Source organism: Hyalella azteca, unplaced genomic scaffold, assembly GCF_000764305.2.
Source record: "Hyalella azteca isolate HAZT.00-mixed unplaced genomic scaffold, Hazt_2.0.2 contig9625, whole genome shotgun sequence".
Lineage (NCBI taxonomy): Eukaryota > Metazoa > Arthropoda > Malacostraca > Amphipoda > Hyalellidae > Hyalella > Hyalella azteca.
This window is the reverse complement of record NW_025939693.1, coordinates 182,243-201,887: the sequence shown is the minus strand read 5'-3', so window position 1 is coordinate 201,887 and position 19,645 is coordinate 182,243. Positions and strand designations below refer to the sequence as shown.

At 37.0% G+C, this 19,645-nt stretch overlaps 1 protein-coding gene across 1 annotated transcript; it reads right to left on the bottom strand.

The window, feature by feature from the left end:
- Positions 1-271: 271 nt before the first annotated feature.
- LOC108681498 (mucin-2) lies at positions 272-3,936 on the bottom strand. The gene is made up of 2 exons (XM_018170533.2): positions 3,855-3,936; positions 272-1,791 (listed from the first exon to the last, which is right to left on the bottom strand). Exon 2 carries the CDS (start codon positions 1,788-1,790, stop codon positions 672-674), a length of 1,119 nt encoding a protein of 372 aa, XP_018026022.1. The 5' UTR covers position 1,791; positions 3,855-3,936; the 3' UTR covers positions 272-671.
- Positions 3,937-19,645: the final 15,709 nt, after the last annotated feature.

The following is a 19,645-nucleotide window of genomic DNA, read 5'->3' as shown; positions in this document are numbered from 1 at the left end:
TAAGTTTCACTCAATATCCCAATGTATCAATTTCGAAATTTTTAATAGTTGTTAGTTGAATACATTTCTCGTGCATAATTTCTTCATTCTTCTCTCTATGTAAGAGTTTTTCTTCAGTTTCAATGCACGGGTAATGACTTTCGATTTCGGCCATAATTCTGAATGCTTCGTGCTTCAGTAACCTAAGTTAATGTGAGAAAATTTCTTTTGTTTCAATTCGATCATTGGCAAATTACTGCAAGATTAAGCAAGGAAAATAATTCAAGACGGCTCACAATCATACGCTTCATTTTGTTAATTAACTCGTTTCAGCACTCTTGAAAATCATAGCTATTTATCATTACAGATTGTAACCAGACTGTAACACAAATCAAGAAATTATTCTAATGAAATTTAATCATCGGAACCTTGAAAAGTTGGGGCATTGTCTTCAAACATTGGTGAATTTGGAGTTTAAATGAATTACGAATATGTGTGTGAATCATCATTGTGAATTAAGATGATCAATAAATACATGTGTGTGTTATATACAGAAAGAGGATATTACTTTTATTGCTAAATTTCTACTATGTATTCTGTCTTCATATTAAACCAATTTCTTCAAGAATGTGAGAGTATTCCAAGGTCTGTCTCTTCAAGATTTAAATTAGCACGCCGGACCATCATTTTCTCTAGAAATTGAAAGCAACGGAGGGAGCATCATAGTTGTACCCAGGCTTGGTAATCTGCGCACAAGGCTGCGTTTCTGTTACAGTGCTTACTACACCAGGACGGCCTCCTCCCACGGTCGTGGTGACCACACGAGTGCTAAAGATGGTGGATACTTGAATTACAGGTTCTGTTACGTAATCGGTAACGTAGGATGTCACAGGTGGTGCAATAGGTGGTGCGGAAGCAGTGACAGTTCTGATGACAGGCTCTCCAGGCACTCTAACAGTTGAAGTTATGACATTCGTCTTGGTAGAATATTGAGTGGTGGTTTCGACGTCGTAGATAGTTGTGGGGACAACTTGCGTAGATAAGACTGTAGAACGGATAGTAGAGACCTGGGTTTGAGTTATGGTATTCGTCAGATATTCGGTATTAAAAATGGTTGAGTAATCTACCACGGTGGATACTCGTGTGGACACGACAGTGCTGGTACGAGCTGGTAGGGTACTGGTTCTGGTAGTAGTTATATATTCAGTGCGGGCGGGCAAAGTTTGAGTTTGCGTTTGTGTTCTAGTTTGAGTTTGAGTAATGGTTTGTGTATTGACGATCTGACTAGTGACCGTCGTTGTTCTGGTGTTAACAATTGTGGTCGGCACAACTACTGAACTAATCTGGGTGCTCAAGATGGTAGACACGACAGTCGAGTATTGGACTTGAGTCGTAGTTTTGTAGTCTAAGACCGTTGAAAGCCGAGTGCTCACGATAGTTTGAGCAAGTCCAGGAATCTCAACGGTACTGTATTCAGTCTTTGTCACGTAGACATCTTGACCAGGCACGTACTCAGTGGACACTTGGGTGATCACTTCGCCTGGAATCGTAACGGTTCGCTCAACTCCTGGTCCACTCTGGTACTCCGTGCGAGTGACGGTTGAGGCAGGTAGCGTGATAGTGGAAGTAACATCTTTGCAGGGTTCTGGCACGGGAGGCAGGTATGAACCCAGTAAATTGGCTGCGCCTGCGAACCTCTGGCGGTTATCTGTTTGTTGCGCAGAGAGGTTATCGAGCTTGGCTGCCTGTCCGATAGCGAAGAGTACGAGCAGCACAGCGGCTGTCGATTCAATTGACTTGGAAGATGTCATCCTGCAGTGGAGAGAATATCATTGAAATCTTATGCATTCTATAAACTATGTGGTATTGCGGAAACCTAAAACGGAAGCAGCAAAATTTCTACTGTTTCAATAACTCCCTAGCTATTACGCGAGAGAATTTTTCATATCGTTAGCTGCGACCCTGGCGAATAGTAACATTATTATATGCTATATTATATGTTATACAGAATTATAATATTCAATTTTTAATGATACTTCCGAATTGTATATGGTGTCAAATGTTTAGAAACCTTCACATTAAAAATTAATCAAACAATTTTGCCACCGGTTTATCTAGTAAAAATTGTAAATTTAAAGTTTGTGGACTTAGTTTCCTTTTCTGTTTGTGAAAGCACCCGGGGGGAGGGTTCATTAGTACTTAGAGCTCTTAATTCATTCCTGAAGCTCGTCAGTTTGCGAAATTGACCGTAACTATCAGAAAAAATGAATAAATCATTTGTCCGATTAGCTAAATAAAAAAAGTAGCTCTGATACGCCAGGCCAAATTGGGTCGGAAAGGGGCATCGCTATTTTAACAAAGTCCCACCCAAAGTCCCACCCAACGGAAGTAATCTAATTTGCTTAGTCACAGTTGTTTGAGTTGTCGCTGGCAGGTTTAAAATGTCATGAAGAGTGCCTCAAGAGGCTTATTCCGTCAGCAACAACGGAAGCGATAGATCTAAAATAATTGCCCAAATCTATTTCAGATCGACGTAGGTGATTGTCTATTCTATTATAATTGTCTATTCAATCCTTCAATCTATTTCGGGTTGGATTAGGTGACTGTAATATACCCAGGCTCACGACAAGTACTTTATAGCCAAAATTTTTTGGACAATAAATTCTCTTCAGAAGAGTTTTCATGTTTAAATGTAGGATGGGACGGCGCACTTGATTCTCTTTCTAATGAAAATGGAAACCGTCTTGAACATAACAGCAAAAACACGTGATTCTAGAGTATTAGAAAATATAACTTTACCAGAAATATACAACCCCAAGTTACTGGGTTACGACGTATGGGACCAATTGCACAGAAAAATCCCCCAATAAAATAATTTGATAACTAATCAATTGACCCTAGTTTTTCACTATTTAATATTGAATTTTCCGTTTAGTTTTACAGTAGTAGATATGATCACTTGTCGAGAAATGCGTAATAAGTTTTAAGCAGCTTTCATGATTTTGGTGATCCTGACGCTCATTTTCTGTATCAAACAGAAAGCGAATGCTTCACAATTTTATTTCTACGAATGTTTTGTGACGCCAATCATTTTTGTGGTAATATTTACAGGAATAAATTAACTGTTCAAAAAATAACCATCTACATCTGTTCCATTGTGTACAACTTATGAATTCGCCTAAAAATTATGGTGTAAATTAACAGAAACAAGTTGAGTATGCACTGATGCCCACTGTGTTGGCAATTTTGTAAAGTATTAAATTAAAAAGGCAATTATTCGCAACTAGTCAACTCTTGCGATGCAGTTTACCATATTGGGAAAAAAATCATGTTTAAAATAATCATGAAATTACGTTCATTTTTGCAAAAAAAAGCATTTCCATACAAATAATCTAGTTTATGTCTTGAAATTATGCTTAGTGCCTTATTCCAAGTTTTAGAACCAGTGTTAAATCTATTCAGGTAGATTTCATCAAATGGTATCCATTTGGTATTAAACTTCATTTTTATGTCATTCAAATGTCCGAAAGTAACATGCAGATTTTTTGGGGCATTTCGATATCGAATATTGAATATTTCAAGATACTTCTCCGAATATGCTAACTTGTCTTAGAAGAGACTCTCTCATGATCATGAAAGGGTGATCAAGAAAATCATGAATGCGAAGAAAAGTATTTTCATACACATCATTTAGCTTATACTTTGATTATAGATTTAAGACACAATTAAATTACTTCACAACACAATCCACAATACAAATTATTATCATAACAAGAAACTCTTGCAAAAAGTGCCGTGTGGCCGAAAATATTTCCCTGACGTGTTCTACAAACAACTATCAGCGAAGAAGCACCTGTGTAGGATGGGACACCCACCTATCGAGCGTTGCAGGCGCCGCGGCAGTCGCTGGAGCAGTAACGAGGCTTGACACGCTGCGCGGGTTTTATCCCCAGGCCTGCCCAGGCGAGGTCGCCTTACCTGGACCCGTTGCAGGCGGGTAGCCTCTGCCTGCGTGTAGACTAGCGTTGGTGAGTCTGCTGCATGCGCGCATAACTGCATGTCGTTCCTATTCTATCTTTGGTACTTACGAGACATCTTCAGTTTTACCAATTGGGATAACCTCAAATAAGAGTAACTTGCGTTAACTATTTATATCTTTGACCGGTGTTACTCGATAGAGATGAACTATCATGGTAATTTTCTTCGAACTAAAAACCGAAATTTTGATTGCAAAGCAAGTTTTTTTAGCTTGGAAAGTGACATTTTTTATTTATGTACTGGTAAATTAGCGAGGTAAGAAATAAAAAGGAAGACTCTTTCGTATTTTCTCACTCATTTTTTAAACAATAACACCACAATTAGAACAGTTATTCAAATGACTAATAATAAAAATTGTCCCGCCTTTCCGAAAAATCGAATGAAAAAATGTTCGCCTATTATATTATTGGACAAAAAGACTCACTAATGCACTGAGGCAGAGAGTGAAGAACTCAACTTTAACAAATAAAAATAGGTTGAGTGACTCTGTATAGCTAATACCAAAATTAACTCTTAAATAATTTGACTAGCCAATAACTAAAATCTAAGATTAACGACAAGAATATAAAATTCTAGTTCAAGATACGTTGGACAAAAATTGTTTCAACTTATGTTACTCAATCAGGTTCTGAAGCCAAACAGAGTTATGAGGCAGATTTTTTACGCCCGCGACCTCTTCTCTGCGGATGAGGATATGCTACGACAGAAAGCGCTCCTGCCATGACCAGAAAGTTGCTGACTCACGATCAGGATGTCTCATGACACACAGGAAGTCATCAGTATTGTCCTTTCCATCACGTGCTTTAAGCTCGCTCAATGATAACTAATTCTCGTGCGCAGCCTCGACGTTGCAATGCAAAGACGAGTTTCTTTCGCGAGCGAAGCAAGACGCGCTTCCTAATGAAATTTAAATCTCATCGGCAAACACGGGTTTGTATGCTTGATTTTTACAAAAAAAGATGTTTGGCCTCCATGAGACACAGCCATTTCAAGGAGAGTACATTTACTGGATTTTATTTCTTACGGTGATATTTTTTTATTAATCGCAATGATAGAGAGAAAAAATCAACTTACGGTGACTCACGAAAGTCTTATTTTAGCCAAGGTTTTCTCCGTTATTGCGTGATGATCAGCATAATAATATTAAAATAAGAATTTTCTGGCAGGATTCCTCCGAGTAAAATATGATAATCTGCACAATAATTTATATAATATAAAAAAATAACTAAGAAGATTCATGATAGAAATTTTTTGTCTGTAAACCTGACCGAGGGACGGCTCCGTCTCCTAATGCTGCGTACTACCAAGATAATCACTGAAATATCTCATAAATCAGACACATGCACTGCTCAGTGGGAAGTAATCCAACATAAAAATTCGTTAGAATCGACGCCACGCGATTTTGATGATTCATGTAGGATCAAATTACTACATTCCATGAAATGTTTATCACTGAATCTCCTCGGAATGACCAAACAAGCATTTTAATCGATAATCGCTAATTGTTTACACTCGATATCAAATGACCTCCAAAATTATATTCGGTATTTTTAGGTCCATAAATTCTACGGTAACATTGCCAGTTGCATATCAATTAAATCATTATGTATGGAGCGGCTACAAAGACGTGGAAAACCCAGGCATGATGTGAGAGGATAAATTTAAATTTTTGCAGTCAACGTGACTTAATTATACTCATTAACTTGTTTTGCCGCTTATGGCCTTGCTTCTGAAACTATTTCTTGCTCATCACTCTAAAGGAATCTTCAACAACGGAAATTCTACCTTCCTATGACTTAAACGTGTTCTGTAATTGCCCCTGAAACTGATTAATCATAGCTCGCTATTAGTAATAACGGTATAAAATATCCGGGTTAATGGTCCAGGGACATAATTATGCGATTAATTCTCCCTGGTACCAAAACCTCGATCGAATTGATACGATGACGAACTTGTGAGAGTGAATTGCCAAACAAACAAAATCGCGTATCTGTTTCTGGATTTCATTCAACTGCATGTGCCCCTGCTAGATTGTGAAGATTCGTAATAATTTGAAAATAAAGATAATCAATGCACTGCTAAGATAGAAACTCGTTCATCAAAAATCTCGTCTTTGGGTTGAGCATGCCGCTCGTAATAACCTTAAGATCTTAAAGATATTCTCAGCGCCTGCAAGTTTCGTACTCGCAAGAGAAGCGTCTTAAGGGTGAGCATCGCTGCCGAGTTCAGTGATGTACGGTGTTTAATTATCGTCCCGTTGCCAGGACGCTTTACCTGCCTCTTGTCTTGACCTCTGTACTGGTGCGCACGATGTAACTAGCCTGCGTGAATAACGTCATAAACAAACTTTACGCATCCCCTATACTTAACTACAGAAGTGAGTTAAATATTTTATTAAAAGCAAGTCTAGACACCGTCTCAATTTGATCTAATGGAACAGTGATTCTTTGATTACTTCGATCCAGTTGATTATACACTTTCAACGTAACTTGTATTAACATCTTAATTTTACCTTCATTATATCATAAATATTCAGCATCAATATTGAGAAAACAGAAACTAGAAGAGAATGCAATCAACTTTAAGCGGTGTAAATGTTTTACGCCATAAAGCTTGAATTAAAATGTTCGATTTATTGGAAAAATCTAATACAGGAATTCAGGAGATTCATTTCTTCAATACGTGTAGCTAATGCAGCCTCTGTCTCGGTAAAGTCAAAGGTGAATCGAGGGACTTTAAATACTCTTAAGTACGAACAATTGAATGTCTTTTATTGCATTGAATTTCTTTTAATACAATATTATTGTAATGTTTTTTTTATGAGCATCTAAAAGTTTTTTTTCAAATTTGCGCTTGATTCATAAGTAAATATAATCAATATTTTAAATACCCATCTAAATATTACTCTAGATGGGTATTTAAATACTCATCTAAATATTACTTATTAAGTATAAAATTGCCACACGTCTAAAGCCTGCTGGCTCCATAAATCAATCGCACAAAAATCTCGCCCGACATGTACAATTTGGTTATTTTGTTCCTCATTATGACACGCATGATAAGTGTGTACAGTTTGAAAACAAAGCGTGAATCGCTTTCAATTTTACTTACACTATTTCAGTCTAGAATGGTAAGCACAAATTTATTTAATAACTATTAAATGGTATATTCAGAAAGATTTTTTTAAATCCAGTTTAATGTGTCTAGTATTCGTTATTCATGAATCCGGTAGTGCGGTGGGGAAATCTTTATTGCGTTCATTTATAGCGCGGTGCGACAGCGATGCGTGGGAGACATTCTTAGGCATGGCGTATCAGATGAACTCTTCACGTTAGTGGTCACCAAGCATTATAACTTTGAACGTGTTAAATACACTGAAAAGATTTGTTGAGTGTGACGTTTTGTTATATTTCTTCAGTAAATTCAATGTGATAATTATCTCATACATTAAAATACATTTGTTGTAACATCGTATGTGAAGATTAAGAAGTTTTTAAGCTTCTAAATTTAAATAAATTCAGATGCAATCAATCTCATGAGAAAATAATCTTGTAGTCAACGATGACTAATTATTGCAAGATTCTCCTATGCTCAACCAATAATATTTTGTCAATCAACTTTGTTTAGCTATACTTTATTAGTTCTATATCCGTGGCAGTTTACGTTAAAATTCTTTTACGCACATTCTAGTATTTTCCGACATGCCGAGGCAAGTTTTTTCGTAACATTTTCATTTCTGTATTTTTTACGCTAAAAATTCAAGGCAAGGAAATTGTCTAAATTAACTTCATTAATAAACTAAGCATATGGGACAAATATTCATGACTTGTGGAATGTTATGTCGGCCATGATTGGGCACATATATGTCTTGGGAATTTTCTAGAGAATATTTCTAGGGAATTTTCCTCTCCCGGAAGTATAACTGGATCTCTGAAGTGTGGTGATCTCTGGAATATAAAACTCCCGGGATTTGGTCACGTCGAGATGGCACGCGGGAAGGCCCATCTTACCACACCACAGTCACAGGATAGTATAAAGACGCGGTAGGTCCAAATAAACACTCAATCCCACTTTACAAATAACATTATAAGTTGAAATGACGTTTGATGGATGTAAATTCAACGTTTAAATGCTTAATCGGTGTAAATTCAACGTTTGAACGCTTAATTGCAACGTGGATTCAACTTCAGATGCCAGATGGTATAAGCACTGCATGTAGCCCGGAAAATGAAGTTTAAAGCGATTAAATGTGAATTAATTTATATTCATTGTGCATATAAAATGATATATTAAAAAATTGCCACCATGTTACATAGAACCGCAACTATTTTTTTAGTGTATCTACATTAAAGAAGTTTAAATTAACGAAGTTTTACTCGCGATTGAAGATTTGCCATGAATAGTCAATGGAGATGATACAAGTCCTTTGATGAAATTCAATGCGATTGGAATCTTGACTCGACGCGCAAGCAATGAATTTTAAATTGCGCAAGCCAAGTTGACATTGCCTTGAATGGTGCATGCCTGAGTTCTTTGATAGAACTTAGGCAGCAAAAATTTCCGCCTTAAATCTGTAAATTATTGTTTCGTTACAACACGAACGCCTGGGAGCTGACACTTAAATACGATCGTGTCAATATGTTTAGTCAGTAGTTCTGGATCAAGCATGGGGATTAAAGGATCCCTCATCTCACAAGTCATCATTGAATATGGTGAAAAAATAGGTAATTATGAGATATACAATCACGATACCTTTTTTAAGTTAATAACGAACAAAACTGTATTCATCTTTGTAAATAGATATGATAATAATTTACTATTATTGTAATGAAACCAATTAGCTGCAAAATTCGGTACGCCATGTAACGAAAAATCATTTAAGGCCTGTTGGTAATGTCAATAATTGAACTTCGATTGTTTGGTCGCGAGTGACTGCTTGCTCACCTCCTTTTTAGCGCTATCCACCACTCAACTATAGACTAAAGCGGTATACTGACATCGCCGTCCGCCGCAGTAAGCTGTGTGTGTGGATAATGAAGACGATACAACGAGCCATGTTTTTTTATGAGGAAGTAGCAAGCTTGCATGTCACGCAATATAATAGCTATTTTTTGTTTGTTTACGTAAGGAACTTGTGGTGTTGATGGCTGATATGTTATTATTACCAAATAGTCATTGTTAGGACACTTTTAAGAAGGATGAGAAAAACTTGTAGGATGTTTTGCGCGCCCATAATTAATTTGCTTGTAACGGCACGAACAGATGCAGCATAGTGCTTACAGATGCAGCATTGTGCTTGCAGATGCAGCATTGTGCTTACAGATGCAGCATTGTGCTTTTGCAGCATAGTGCTTACAGATGCAGCATTGTGCTTAAAGATGCAGCATTGTGCTTACAGATGCAGCGTTGTGCTTGCAGATGCAGCATTGTGCTTACAGATGCAGCATAGTGCTTACAGATGCAGCATAGTGCTTGCAGATTTATCACTGTTGTCATAGATGCATCTCTGTGCTTGCAATCTATCTTTGTTAAGAATTGAATATTCTTGCACCGAATATATCTTGGAGTCGAATATGTAACTTCACTAGGATTGCAAGCAAGGATTATCTACTATATATAATAGGAGGAAATCTGAATGCGAAAAAATATAGCATCCTCTCATTAATTATTTTCTGTAGAATTAAATTTTCTAAGAGAAGGTATATTTTTAATATTTTAAATGATGCATATTAGTGCAGCAGTTAATCCAAATTTATTAAAATTTATTTACGCTTTGTAGACCGCTCTATCTAGTCGGGCCTCCAGAAAATATTACAATAATTTCTTTAATAATCCATAATTTCAAAATGATTCCAGTAATTAAAAAGACAATTAACAAATTATTTCTCTAAATACATTAAAACTTCCTTCGCGCAAATTATAACCGTTTTCAGCTATTGGCTGTTGAATAAAAATATTTACACCGGATATGGCGTTCGCTTGTAATTTTCCAGGAGATTTTTACTGAAAATCATAAGTCTTTGCGTCGTACTTGCATTGCACGATATGCTCGTCATACCTGACACAACAATCACATCCTATGTTTGTCATAGCGCCGTGAAAAAAAATCACCGAGCATTACTTATCCGCGACCTCGACATCGTCAGCAGAAAATGTATGCAATCATTGTTAATATAATAATCTTGTGTATTAGGTACATTGCGTGACCAGAAACTTGTTGGGTGAGATTCTGAGTTCGATTAAAACCGTCTAGGATGAGCCTATATATATTTTTTATGAAATACGATTAAAATTCGCAGATAAAGCAATAATCCTTATGCAGATTGCCATTATATATTTTTAAATTTAAGTAAAAAATTTTCGTGCATCCATAACTTATAACAAATGGCGGTGGATTTATATATTTTTTTAATTTATTTGCCGAAAAAAAGCATATCATATGGGAGACGCTTCATGACACGGCTGTATTTTTTTTTACAAATAAACAATCAAACGCATAAGGTGCCAATTGCCTTTCTGTTTTTTGCCCATATGCATCAACGCTCGTACAGCACCATAGCTTATAATTTAGTATCAGCCAAAAAAACTTCCGAAAAAGACAAAAAAAGTAGGGGAGTTCGACCCAACAATTTTGACGCCAGCACGCGAGACGCAAGTTAAGCTCCCAGCTACCGCCTACGCTCGTGGTCAAGGACTTACTTGTGAGGATGGCAAATCCTGTAGTATTTCACACATCAACACAACGGCACTGAAGGATTAAACAGCCTTCCTAAAATGCAGCTCTGCCAAGGTTACCAACTTCTGTACGCGCAGTTCAGCAGCATGCAGCTCAAAAACTGAGTGAACGGGCATGCAAATCGTCTTAATAAAATGCGGAGCAAGTGCAGGTAATTGGCATATATACATAGAATTTAAGGAGCGATGCATTAACAAATCTGCAGAACGTCATGTTACGCAAAATTTTACGTATGAAAATCGTAAAGAAAGAAATAATTGTCAGCGTGCCGCGTTCTTTGAAAACAACTATTTTATATCAAGACTAAAGTTTCTTTTTCTATCTTCATGTTCAGTTTTTGCAAGCGTAAAAAAATGTTCAAACTCACTTGTAGACAAAGTGGTTACCAACTTTTGAACCGAATCTGCCTGCTCGTTTTGAGCTATCCCACTTTAATCCGGGCTGCTATTTCGATATTTACTGTAGAGACAATACAGTAGCGATATTTCGTGCATTTTGCACACACTTCTCTGTCCCTAAACCTTAGTATTTATTCTATCTCTCGCCATCTCTCATATACTGCCGTATGAAAACTTCCGGAGAATTTCATCCTTCTTCCATCTCAACCTTCAAATTCTCTCACCCTCCTTTATTATATCCCTTTTCACCTTTTTCCCCCGTCTTTCCCTCTCCTCCTCATTCCACACTTCCTCACAAACTTCTCACTCTCAAAAGTTCACAGGAAATTCCTGATGTCCGCGAAGCCCTGCCAGATCCGGATCTCCTTGGACAGATCTCACAGTGACGTCGCCGTGGTGTCGGCAGATTTGGTATTGACGCTTCCTAAGGAATTTCTAACCCTGAATTCAAAATTATGCATCTAAAAATTAACCAAAAGTTTTTGTGACATAACATGGAGCATGGTTTGATTTGTAGGCGGCATTTCCGAGCCATATCCAGGTGAGAAATACGAGCTTTCTCGCAGTTCAGCGAAAATCATAACCGGCTGAGCGTGATCGAGGGAGTTTCCCAATTTCGTGCTTGAGGCGAGACCAAAAATAAGTGTGCGTTGGAAAGTGTTGTGAACTCTTACTAAGGGCACCTTGAAAGGTTAAGGTTTAACCGCGACTTGAGCAAACACTTGAAATCCGATTTGTTTAAATTACATGAAGTTGGCTCTTATACCGTTGCAGATAATGCTATTATTTAAAAATTTCAAGTTATACGTTTCAATGATACATACTAGAAAAATATGAACATTCAAAATGAAAGTGAAAAATAAATTATTTAGTGGTATTTTGAATGCATATTCCAACTTATATGTGAAATATTTTCAAGGTTATTCTTTAATCATTGTATTTTACGAACTGGAATCATTTGCCGAATTTAGATTCAAATAGCAATGCCTTGAAGAAACAAGGATTGTCTCCCAAGCTTATTCGCATCTTATCGAATGTTAATTAAATGACAATATTCTACCCATTAATTCTTAGCCGGACTGGACCAAAGGTTCGGATGGCCCTGGCTCGGCTAGACAAGCCAGAGGCCGCAGAAGCTCCGGTCAGCATACTGGTTACGGCCGAAGGTCAGCTGCCCAATCATTTATAACGCAATGCAACACTTCAACACTATGCAGCACTTCAACACTATGCAACACTTCAACACTTCAACAACACTATGCAGCACTTCAACACTAAGCAGCACTTCAACAACACTATGCAGCACTTCAACACTAAGCAGCACTTCAACAACTCTATGCAGCACTTCAACACTAAGCAGCACTGCAACACTATGCAGCACTTCAACACTATGCAGCACTTCAACACTATGCAACACTTCAACAACACTATGCAGCACTTCAACACTATGCAACACTTCAACACCATGCAGCACTTTAACACTATGCAGCACTTCAACACTATGCAGCACTTCAACACTATGCAGCACTTCAACACTATGCAGCACTTCAACACTATGCAACACTTCAACACTATGCAGCACTTCAACACTAAGCAGCACTTCAACACTATGCAACACTTCAACACTATGCAGCACTTCAACACTATGCAGCACTTCAACACTATGCAACACTTCAACACTATGCAACACTTCAACACTATGCAGCACTTCAACACTAAGCAGCACTTCAACACTATGCAACACTTCAACACTATGCAACGCTTCAACACCATGCAGCACTTTAACACTGATGCAGCACTTCAACACTATGCAATACTTCAACACCATGCAGCACTTCAACACTGATGCAACACTTCAACACCATGCAGCACTTCAACACTGATGCAGCACTTCAACACTATGCAACACTTCAACTCTATGCAACACTTCAACACAAATGCAACACTTACAAAGATTTCGATGTTATAATTAAGCATGTTATAAACAATGAAAACGTGATTTTTATGTCTAATTTTTTGCTGTTTATGGATATTCTATCCTTTCACCATTTTTTTACATTTTGTGTCTATATCTGTAACCTATAAAAGGCAAACCTCTCTGAATTTCAAAGATGCCAAACTATTGGTGCCCGTATGGCAGGTGTTAGTGTGACAGAAACTTCCCTAATGCTTTACGTTTCTAGAGGTACTGTCTCAAAAGTAATGTTTGCTTTTAAAAGAGATGGAAAAACGTCCTCGGAAAAGCACTGGTCTGACCCGAAATTCGAAGTTGTCAGAGAGAGACCGTCGGTACTTAAATCGAATTGCGAGGGACAATCGAAAGACCACGGCTGTTGAAATTACTGCATACCTCAATGGACACCTACAGAGCCCCGTTTCCATGAAGACTGTCCGCCGAGAGCTGCACAGATCTGGGTTCTATATGGAGGAGCTGCCATTGGAAAACCTCTTGTCTCAAATACAAATGCTTCAAAGCGTTTAGAGCGCTATAAAACCTCCATAATTGGTCCCTCGAGCTGTGTAAAGTTGTGATTTTCTCTGACGAGTCATCGTTTACCTTATTTCCAATATCTGGCCGAGTTTCCGTTTGGAGAGTGCCTCCTCCCAACTGTAAATTATTGCGTGGGATCTGTGATGATCAGGGGGGGGGGGTGAAAATTCATAGAAATCCGGATGACTAATAATTTTTCTTCGTGGAAGAATTAATAGCTGTGACAATTTAGGAATTTTGGAGGGTAAGTTCATCCAATGGTTCAAGCACTGTTTCCCTAGAGGAACACCATCTTTCAAGATGAAAATGCCCCGATCCATGCAGCTGGAATTGTTAAAAAAAGGCACGAAGAACATTTTTATGACGTAGAGCACCTCATTTGGCCACCACAATAAGCAGTTCTGAATATTATCGAGCATTTATGGTCGATTTAAGAGACGCAAGTCAGAAGTCGATTTCCGCCTCCATCGTCCTTAAAAGAGCTGGAGGGAGGTTTAACTAGAAAATGTGTTGAAATTCATTTGGAAAAAATTGTCAATTTGTATGAATCAATAACTCGGAGAATTGAGGCTGAAATTGCCGCAAAAGGTGAACCTACACCATACTAAAATACATTATGTGTATTTCTCTGGTGTTTCCCTTATTTTGTCTACCTCCTATACATGAGCGAAAAACAATTTCAGAAATCTCTTAAAAGGAGTTGGCCTTACATGGAACATTCGCGTCTCTTAGTTAATTTTTAATTGTTCAACTTCTCTAGAATGTATGTATTTTATTTTTTTCATGTTAAGCCTGTATTAAACGAAGTTACGCATTTCTACTCTCCACTGCAGATCTAGTTCCGACGAGGTAATCGATTCAAAGATGTACCATAAGTAACATCTTTAGATAAAAAATTTCATGAGTTCTCAATAAATTCCAAAATTTTGCATTGCATATACCCTCTGCACCGCAGAACAAATGTGTTGTAGAGCACAATGATTTTTAGACAAAAATCGAGTATTGCGAGCAAATAATAATATTATGTTGTGTTGTAGCAGTGGAAACATTTTACACAAATTGGTCAGAAGAATTCAATGAGCTTGCGCATTGCAAAAGCGCAATTATACAGGTAAGCTTGCACGCACTCACCAGTTAGCAAAAGCCCTTACCCCGAAAATCCCTCGAGGGTATAGCAGTAATGCAGCATCAACCTGACGTGAATATCATATGATCAACAAACAGAAGATCATCTTCCTTATTAGACAGTCCAGGCGTAAAATTTCCGCATCCGTGTTCAAGAAGGCGAAATTTAATTGATGCGGTGATGTGTACCACAAACATGTATATATAGGCAGGAGGTTAGCAGCACGGAAAATATTCTAGCTCTGACTCGAAATTAGAATGATGATTATTAAATGCGCTATGTCAAATGTTTCTTGGATGTAATTGGTCGTAAGTGCCATGGGAGATGGGAATGCTTATTACAGGACTGTAGCGTTTGATACATATGGAGACTGAGGCATCACGACACAGAGACTCTGGCATCAGGGCAAGGAGGCTCTGGCATCAAATTGCATTCCATTTAACAAGACTCCAGGTATCTGAATTCATTCCATAATTTCACTTTATATTGATTTTTGAAATTTGTGAAATCTGCAGAATTTCTCTCATGATACATGCTGATGTGTGATGCATTATAATGCAGGATAAATTTAATAAAAATAATGCCCACACCGTAAAATATGTTGACTAGCTATAGTGAGCTTTTTCTCTTGAATATCATTCACTAAATCTTGCACACAGTAGTCAAAGCTTCAACAGAAAAACTTTTTGCTTGTGTGAAACAGTTTGCTTATTAATTGTTGAACTTGTCAATGACAGCTATTCTCTTTCAAAAAGAGAATGGCTCGTAACTCTCGTTACGAGTTAAATAGCCAACGTATTATTTAGTCATGCCAATCAACCTTGAATCATGATCATCGGACAAAGAAAAATAATAATTCAACTTTAGTTTCATGCGACGTCCCTCTTTTATCAATTAGTCCTAGAAAAGTCAGCTCTACCACCGAACAAACAGCTAGTATCTCCAAAGTGAGGTCAAACACGCAGCTTTTCTTTTCATACACACATCCTTCTCGAAATGCTGTAGGTTTTGAGGTCAATCCAATGAATAAAAGATCGTAGAGTCTTTCTAATGATCAACGTGCAATGATTCACGCGAAATTTACTAGAAAATTCGTTAATGTGGAACTCTTTTGTATGTTTACTGACGCTTCTCTCACCTTGACTTGTGGAAGAGACGGAAAATGAAGGTCTCGTTGCAAGTCACTGGAGCTAACAAGAAACGTGGTCATGGGTCGAGCCTGGCAGCGATTGCGGAAATGACCTCATGTACGTCTAGGATACTCGGTTATAGACTTATTTATTTCTAGTGAAATCAGTTACGATTATTTTTATATTTAATGCAGAGTTTTGAAAGTATCGATGAAGCGCTTGAATAAATTTTTGACTGGATATTTGCATGCCCTTAATTATTCATTGCGAGAAAGCACGATGTCGACAACGAAGATTTTAGGAATTCTGGCCAACTTTTAACCATTTAATTGTATATTAATCGATTTGGTACAGTTCTCTATTGATTTGGCCTCTGAAGTGGTAGTTATGATTTCTTGTTTACTCTTTTCACAATCTTCTCATGTTACGATGCTTAAACGTATTTAGAAAAATATTTTGTAGATCTCAACTTCGCACTATGACATTGCCGATATGCAACGTATAAAACATGATCTATTTGTTTTTATGAATTTAATCTGGACATGACTTCATGACACATTAACTGCAGGCGAGGGACAACCATTATCAGACTGGATGACTCGCACATTTAATGTTTCGTTGCTTATGAAACTTTTTGCTGTAGCGATATACTTCTCAGATTACAGTCTGAAGGACTGTTGAAATTTGACGAGAATGAAATAGCTTTTCACATTTGTATTTTTTTACTTGTAATTCTTCGAGATAATTATAGTAAAAAAATCTTGTGTGGACAGAGAATTGGATTCCAGTCGATAGCATGATGAAGGCTCGATCATTTTGTTAGGGAACAGTAAATAATAATGAAATTGAAAATAAGACAAAAACTGAGTTCTCTAACTGCCATGCAAGTTCATTATTAGTCTTCAGCTACGTACTTGATAAAATTGCACAAAAAACATGTCTTAGAATATAAGTTTTGGTTTGGGATCTTCTTTGTTGATTTAAACTGCACTGACAGATGTTTATGAAAATTATTTCAATGGCTTTGAACAATCTTCTGATGCTTTTACTTATTTCGGGCTTGAAATTATAGATGCTTTTAATTAGATTCAGATGTTTGCATTGTCATTTGCAGAAAGTGAAATTACGAGACTACTTTCCGGTCATTTCACTATCCACCTTCAAATACGTTCTCCCGATTTGACAAAGTCGAGCGAGGCGATTTTTTCTAACGCGTGATTAAAGGCCGGAGCCAAACTTGGCTCAAAGCTCACAAGGGTCATCATTTCGCATCCAAAGCACTGCTTAAAATTCCAGGCAAGATCGCATCTGCTGGACGATTCGGCCATCTAAGGACAAGGGATAAATTTACTCGTGACCCTGAGGAAACCCGATGCAGAACAAAGCTGCAGAGCATCGTGACCGATCATTGCTGTTCTTAAAATTCATAACTACTAACCAATTACATTCTTTATGAACGTTCTCTACGACTGCAGTTCAACACTTCTGCGTCCAATATTTCAAAAGAAAATTTTTATGACGTGTAATTTGGGTGAATTTGATTATTCGTGTAAATGTTTAAGTTTTTGATTACTTGCAAGACTAAGAGGCCTCGTGGAGCCTAAATTACTATTTTAGAGAAGGGATGAAGCATGCATACTGATCAAAACTGCAACACATCAGGCACTAATGATATTTGCTAACAAAACCATCTGTTATTTAACCCGGCACTGAAATCCACTGATATTTCATCCAATCTTAATATGTAATATTCATATTCTACTTATATCTCTGTATCTACATCCTTTCTCGCCTATATCACTCGTTAATTCATTCGAAGTATAAAATCCTTCTTACAAATTCCGTTAGCATGAATTTCATCAATAACTTAAGGCATACAACAAATTTGTTGTTATTATAATATTATATTTCATTGCAATCAATACAATATTTTAAGAATTTTTACCGTTTCGCGGGTTTTTTTAGTAACATCGTTGCAATGAACATATTGCCTGTGTTATTCTTGACTCATTTTTCAAGGTTAGAATTTCAAGGCCTAATGAATTTCTTAATATGGCTATCAATTGCATGGTGGTAATTTTTCTGAATTATTGTAGTTGCCAAACTAGACTATATGGCATGCGTTGAAAATAACTGGTATGAGTTGGAAGTTTCGAGAACTTAAACTATAGAAATATTCCCGTCGAGGTGTTAGAAGAAGCAATGGTTTCATATTATTGCGTAATATATTCATTTACATTATACTTCGACGCGCGCGGCAGTGGGCATTGATAATTTTTTGTTAATACAGAATATAGGAAATATTGGTGATAAAATTAATGAACGATATAACTCTGTTTCAATTGAACGGAACTGCATTCACAGGCGCTCAATCTCAATAACAAAACCAATGTCAGTTAAGCCGGGACAAGCTTATAAGAGTGTCGGACCGGACTTAGTTTATGTACAACAGCGCCATAGTCTAGCAGCCATTTACATTGCCAGAAAACGCAAGCGGTAAAACACGCGCATATATGACATTGCGGAAGCGTGGGTAAGTAAGTATTTAGGGTTAATACCCTCAACATTACTTACGACATCCTTATATTTCCCGCCGAATTCCCGTTAATATTTACGACTTTTTATGTAAAAATTATCTGATGTTATCTTTTTTTAAATTCATTGTTAACCATTTCAAGAGATGATTCACAATTAACGTGTATAGTAATATAGTAAAATATTCTATTAATTTATGGGATTTTACGATGGTCGATGTCGGTTTAGAAGTGACCGCATCATGCGCTGTCAAACCTTTATTATATGTGCGAAAATTATAGGAATTTGTGGTTCTTCTTGCTTGCCAATTAGTTCATTTTTTTATTTTGAGCGTAAATTCATTTTTCAGACAACGACGAATGTTTGAGACTGAAACTGTTGTCGCTTCTAATTGTTTTCGTTCACAATTTAGCAGATAAATTGTTGTAGTTATCTTTCAGAAATTTGACAAGTTTTTGATGAAATTTATAACAAGTGAAACAAAAAGTCCCTTTCAAGCAAATATAACGATTTCTTTACGTAACAATACAATGGTAAGGAAAAAAATAACTTCATAAAATTTTCTTGCTTGTTATTTAAAAATGAAAGGACGCAACAGACGATTTCATGTAAATTTGCATTAAAAATGTTAGGTATGTTGGCGCGCTGCAATGAAATATAATTCTAACAATAGATATTATAGCAAGAATTCTTCAGAAACCGTAATATAAAACTCTCGTTTAATTTGAAAGTAGCCGCAACTTTAGGCAATATTCGTTGCCTATTTTCGGTAGACTGCGCCCTGCGGATCACTCGAAACGATGTCTCACCTCGTGACGTAATCACTTTTGCTGCTACGCGGCTCAGAATATCGACTACAGCATAACATTTTCGATTAGGAATATATCGTATCTCACTCAAAAGTATTTTAGCACCGTCTCTCTACAGCATTTCACGTATCGATCGTCTCATAGATTATAAATAACATGGTTGAACTAGTCAACCATGATAAATAATTCGCCGTGTTCTTTACAAAGTTTTCCAATCCTCTATAGTAAAAATATTTTTCTTAAAATTGACGCATGGGCGATAAGCTGCATCATGACTGTATTCGATTCATTTATAAGCCCAATTGAAAGCTAACTGCATTTGCATTTAAACACGCTGCTCGCCACGTCTCCGAACAATCAAATAAAATAGCTAGATTAGCTTACTGCCGAAAATTTTCGTTTA

What these genes read in the sequence shown, in the direction of transcription:
- LOC108681498 (XM_018170533.2), bottom strand. Translation starts at nt 1,790, where the DNA reads ATGACATCTTCCAAGTCAATTGAATCGACAGCCGCTGTGCTGCTCGTA.